Source organism: Austrofundulus limnaeus, unplaced genomic scaffold, assembly GCF_001266775.1.
Source record: "Austrofundulus limnaeus strain Quisiro unplaced genomic scaffold, Austrofundulus_limnaeus-1.0 Scaffold0, whole genome shotgun sequence".
Taxonomy (NCBI): domain Eukaryota; kingdom Metazoa; phylum Chordata; class Actinopteri; order Cyprinodontiformes; family Rivulidae; genus Austrofundulus; species Austrofundulus limnaeus.
In genome coordinates this window covers 4406161-4411970 of record NW_013952402.1, presented here as the reverse complement: position 1 = coordinate 4411970, position 5810 = coordinate 4406161, and the positions used below count along the sequence as shown (strand labels likewise).

At 36.6% G+C, this 5810-nt stretch overlaps 1 protein-coding gene across 1 annotated transcript in view; it reads right to left on the bottom strand.

The window, feature by feature from the left end:
* Positions 1-3248: 3248 nt before the first annotated feature.
* Positions 3249-5810, bottom strand: part of zgc:123010 (hsp70-Hsp90 organizing protein 1) — a 15351-nt gene continuing 12789 nt past the window's right edge. The window contains exon 16 of the mRNA XM_014025734.1: positions 3249-5478. Coding sequence (XP_013881188.1) covers positions 5343-5478 — 136 coding nt within the window. The 3' untranslated portion in view covers positions 3249-5342. The remainder of the gene's footprint in view (positions 5479-5810) is intronic.

The window sequence follows — 5810 nt, the reverse complement described above, 5'->3', positions numbered from 1 at the left end:
AGCAAACCTCAGTGGGCACCTTTCTAAGGCAACACGGTTTATTCATAGACATGAAAAATGGCAATTATGACAGGGGGAGGTAGGAACTTAAACATCAGCCGCTGCTGATGAAAAAATGCTTAACACTTTGCAGATTCCCAGCAGTGTCCGTACGAGTCGCACACATCAAACAAACATGACTTTTCAGCATCCTCATCTTTTGAAGCTGTAATAGAGATGTTTGTACGACCCTGTGACGGTGCCACTGGGTGGCAATGTGGCGGTCCCTCCCATACTGTTAAACCAGAGCAGGAAGACCAGACCCCCCTATTAGCGAGGCCAAATCAGAGGGAAATCCAAGGCCGTCAGGAAATACGAGCTGTAAGAGAGGAAAAGCAGAAGGAAACAGGGGTGCTAACGTTTAAAAGTAAAACTATCGCCACTGTGTTTGACATCCATCCATTATATTTTATGATAACAGTCTTTCATGTCAGACTAAATAAACTAGGCCAGACAGGTGTCGCTGTCTGTGAGATGATTTTTCAGGGCTCTGAGAGAGCTCCTTGGACAATCTGAGTGAAGCAGGTCTCTGCGGCAGAGGGCTCTCTCATTACACAAACCGAGCCAGCTCTGCCCTTACCCACAATCTGTGAAGGCATGAAATAAATACATGCTGTCCAACAATAAACAAGTGCCTTTTCAAATGACAGTACCTCCTCATGCGCAACCAGACTGCAGTCTCTCTAAACTTACAGGATGCGTTTGCTTTTAACTGGATATAGAAGCGAGTGGGGACAAGGAGAGTGCAGAGAGCTGCAGCTGCATAAAGACTGATCATATAGAATTTTGCACTAAAGGCAGATTATATATAGTGGCAATCAGAGTCTCAACTTTTTCTTCCAGTATGTGCTTCTGGTTAAGGATGTAAGCCAGTATTTTCTTTAGTAAATGTAAATTAGGACGTAAAACCCAATGATATTTAAATGTCACAAAGTCGTCTGAAATGCAGCAGGTCACCCGTTGATGACAGACTGCTTAAANCTCCCTTCTGAAGCTGCTGCCCCCGCGACCCGACCCCGGATAGGCGGAAGAAAATGGATGGATGGATGGATGGATAAATAAATAAAAGAAGAGATCTAAATTTTTATGATTTCTGCACCAGGGTTGAGTAAAAGTAAAAAAAAAAAAAAAAGAATATCCTGGTATTTTCCTGTTTGTCGCCCAAGGTCTTAAAGAGCCCATGTCATGTCCATTTATAGAATCATAACATTATGGTGCATTTTTTTTAAAAATGTATGTTATACATTTTAGTCTAAACATATTTTCTGTGTAATAATTGTGCTCTAGCACTCCTCCCTCAAGACTCGGTCTCTTCTGTTTAATTTTTTTTTAAATTATTGGCAGCTGATCATTCTTGGCCTGGGATATGTAGAAAAAGCTCCTTGGACGTAGTATTTAAATGGTTGTATTGAAAATGTTCATCAAAGGAAGAAAAGCCTGAAAAACAATATGTTGCATTTAGCTTGAAAGGAGAGCACTTTGTGGAAGAAACTAAATCACTGTTATAGACTCCAGGCTTGTTATTTTGCAAGTTTTTTGAATGAACTGAAAATAACACAAATTACCCATTACATTATGAGCAGATGTGCATAATAAAGTTCATTATCCAAGGACAAACTGACCTGCTGCAGTATTCTGTGATTCACATACATTAATTGTTTTAATTTGTAGTTTACACTAAAATATTGGCAGATGCATATTTTGTTAAAATTGTTCTGAAAAACATAAGGGCCAACTAACCCCACATTATTTATGAAGTTCCACAGTTGAGATTTATTTACGTTGTTTGTGGTCAAATTGATAAAAAACAATAATAATTAACAAGACAGATCTAAAACTCAAAATAGTCATTCAAGTAGCCAACAACAAACGTATTTTTATACATTTGTATTATCATTTTTGAAATAAATAACTTGTAGCTGCCATAATTTCTAAGCAGAAATGTCACAAAGGACATCTGGGTTAACAGATTTTTACAAATAGAAATTAATTTAGCTGTTATGTTTCTTTGAAGAATAACACGCAGCAGTACTAAAACTAGTAACAGATAAAATCTCATTAAGTAAAAGCTTTGCTTAAGTTTGTAAATGACTCGTTTTCAGGGAGAATTTAAAAAATGAGAATGTGTTGCAGTGAAAAGGTGCGCCCTCTACTGGTCAGAAGTAATAAGCAAGGTAAGAGATTGTCATTGACTTAACTTTTTTAAAGTTTAGCTGATTTGAGAAAAATACTCTTCAAAGTTACTTTTACACATTAAATTCATTTAGCAAAAAGCTCAGTGCAACATATATACACTCAAAAAACAGATGTCAGATTTACTTAAATTATGTCAACAGGTTCCACTCAACTGAATTGAAAAAAATGTAACATTTACTTCACATTCACTTGTAAAATTTAAAAATTGCTTTACAATATCTAAATCCAGTTGAGTTGAACCTGTTGACATAATTTACATAAATCCAATGTGTTTTTTTTTTTTTTTTGAGTGTATAACATTTTCAAGCAAATAAGTTAGTAAGGTCACAAGGCTAATGGGTGAACTAAAAAAAAAAAAAGAATATCAAACTTCTTAGAATTTGGAACCGAATACATGAAGCTAAACAATGCTCTGTTATGCTTCGTCATTTAAAAAAATCCACATTTCAGATCAGAATATGTGTTGTGAAAGTGACAATTCATACAACGGTTTTCACAAGTTTACTACACGTTTGAATGAAGAAACTAAACTTGATAAAAATGTTGCAATATGTGGCGTGTCTCTTCATTTTGCAACATGCTGCAGTCTCACACTTGCAAAGCCTGCACATGTATCAGCTGGCAGCAGACCTCAGCTCCTCTATTTAAAATGTCATCTGTGGTATTCAGGCTGCTGTTCCCACGCATTCTCAGGGCCGCTTCCATCTTCCTTTGGTCTGGGTGGTCACATGGTCCCTAATGCACGCTCCATGTTGGCCACACAAGTGTCTCCTGGTAGTGATGAGAGAGTTACCATGCTGCCCCCCCCACCCCCCCCACCCCGCACACCAACATGGCCTGCTGTGATTTACTGTCAAGAATGTGAGCATCAGAAGTTACTTGAAAAAAATTGTTTCCTCATGATTAAAAATTTAAAAAACGACTGCGTCAAAAGTGAGTTGGACATCAAGTGTGACTCTGCCACCTTGTGGAGAACAAGAAAACTTTAAAATATATATATCCTGAAGCATCAACTCAGTTATACAGGTTTATTAAATATAAAACTCTTATTTGCAGTACAGTAATACAAAATTTTAGAAAGATTCATTAACAGAATTACAGTTTGAATTAAAAATAGGTGTATAAATTAAAAAGGGGCATTCAATTGAACAAGTTGGAAATGATGAACAGAAACTAAAAGCCAAGAAATAAAACAGTAATAGACCAAAGTGACATATCTGTACAAGAAAAATATAAGAAAATGTGCAGAAAAAACAAACAAACTATAATTTACTGAGAGTCACTTTAAAATTTTACAAAGCACCAATCAATAAAGATTTGAGCTAGGATGTTAAAGAAACAAAAATGGTATTAATGTTTGGTTTCTAAATCTGTTGTCACAAGTTTTAGCCACAAGAACAGAAACTTAAAAAAAAGCAGAAGTGCAGCATGTGACAGAATTTGTGCCAACTGTCTCTTAACGTAAGCCATAACCAGAAATTAGATGCATACATTTGTAGAGTTTAATCACAATGTTAAACATAAACAGTAAAGGAAAGCTTTATATAGATAGAAAAGTCTACTATTTCAAAATAAAATAAATGTATAAATAGCTAAATAAATACTCTTACTACGCAGTGCATAGTTTACTTGTGAATGTAGTGTGGACTTGGGCTGTAGTTGTCTAGTGGGTGATGCAAACACATGCCACAGGGCTTGGAATTCATGGTCTAGTGTCGGAAATTAGGAAATAAAGCCTTCAAAATCTTTAGCTCACTGAAATACTGTAATAGAGGTCCTTAAGATCATAAACACTGCTTTTAAAAAGCTCAAAGTGTCTTTGTTTCAACAATCTTGCTCTTTACATATGTGCACATGATTATTTGTCCCAGAGGTGATAAACCTGTGTGTCTGACTTTTCAGATATGAGGATTTCAGAAGAAACTTACAATAAAAATAAACTGGTTAAAAATCTTCCATGAGTTTGGTACGTGGGTCAGTTTTTGTCTCAAGTCACACAATGAATAGGATGAACAAGCAAACAGAAGCAAGTCATATGTCATAATTCTTAGTTCATACAATCCAGATCAACAAAACAACAAAACTGCTATATAGAGAATACTTATCAGACACACTTACTGTAAATACTGAGCACTACAGCCTTTCTGAGTAGCAGTACTGTTTTTACTGGATTACACATTATCAAGTTTTGTTAAGTTTTGATGTTATAACATCCTCCAGTTATTACACAAAGCCCTACAAAACTGTTCATATTACTCGTCTGATATACAACAAATGTTGAACTTTAAATGTAAGGCCAATTGGTAAATAAATTAAGTGAAATTTGTGATTGACCTACATAGACAACCAAACTCAATCTAACTGTACATCATTTGGCCATTACCATACTAAGGCTACGTGGAACAGTTTCGAGGCCTATTTCTAGGTCTCTTTAGCTTACAAAATTCATTTGCATAGGGGAAGTACTGAAATGTCAAGTAATACCACTTAGGTCTTTGGTTTGGTTCTGACAATGGCACAAGAACAGGTATTACTGGCAGACTGGTGTGAGACGAGAGCAACAGCTCCACCAAGATTATTAAATTAAGATTAAAATAAAAAAATGTATTTATGCAAAATTTGGGTCAAATGCTGCTTTTGTAGTGGATGGAGGAAGGATCCTGACACAAAAACAGCCACCCTGAGGCTCATTTATAATACCAACTGTGCATGACAAAGCGATGACTTTCTACTTCCTCTATAGTGGGCTAGTTTCACTTCCACCTAACTTCCATGTGATGCTGGGTTTAGTGTCCCTTAAAGAGGGAATAGGTCACTGTGTTTTATGAAGGCTGTGTACGCAAAGKTTTGTTGTTTCACCTTGTGCTTACTGTGAATTTTTAAACGGTATCAATTCAGGTCTTTATCTAAAATAGCCTTCATGCTCTCAGGTGTTTGTCTCATGTGACCATTCTTCACTTGGACCCTGATGTAAAAAGGGAGAGTTACAGTAAATACGAACATGTTTCTATCAAAACCTGCTGAGTCAATAAATACCAACTTTACGGGCACGTTTGGTGCATCTCTGCGTTTAAAAACTAAAAAGAAAAAAGAAAGCATAAACAAGTTCAAGGCTGCCACGGTTTCCTGTCCTTGCCTTTCTGATCAGGAATGTGTTTGTAGCGACATTTGTCTCCAAAGTGGCAGCCAGTGGTTCTCCAGAAGTAACACTCGTCTCCGTTCACTGGGCCACGTCTTCGAGGACTGAACAGACAAAAAGACGAAGCAGAGTGGGGGGAATGCACAAATTAGCTACTGCACAACTAAAACTACAAAAAAAAAGTTCTTTACTTTGGCTGCACAGGTGATGCTGCGTTCACACCGAAAACGTTTTCAGCGTCAAAAATGCGTCCAACACTTCAAGTTGGACGCTTGTGCACTTTAAGGTTAGACACTAACTGCCAGTCTCTGTGCAATGGTGGATGAAATTAAGAAAGTGGCTTTGCTTTATTTACTGAGAGCAAGAGCATGTCGAGCTCAATTCATAATTAAGTCACCAAATAATAATAATAATGTTTATTCATTCATTTCATTAA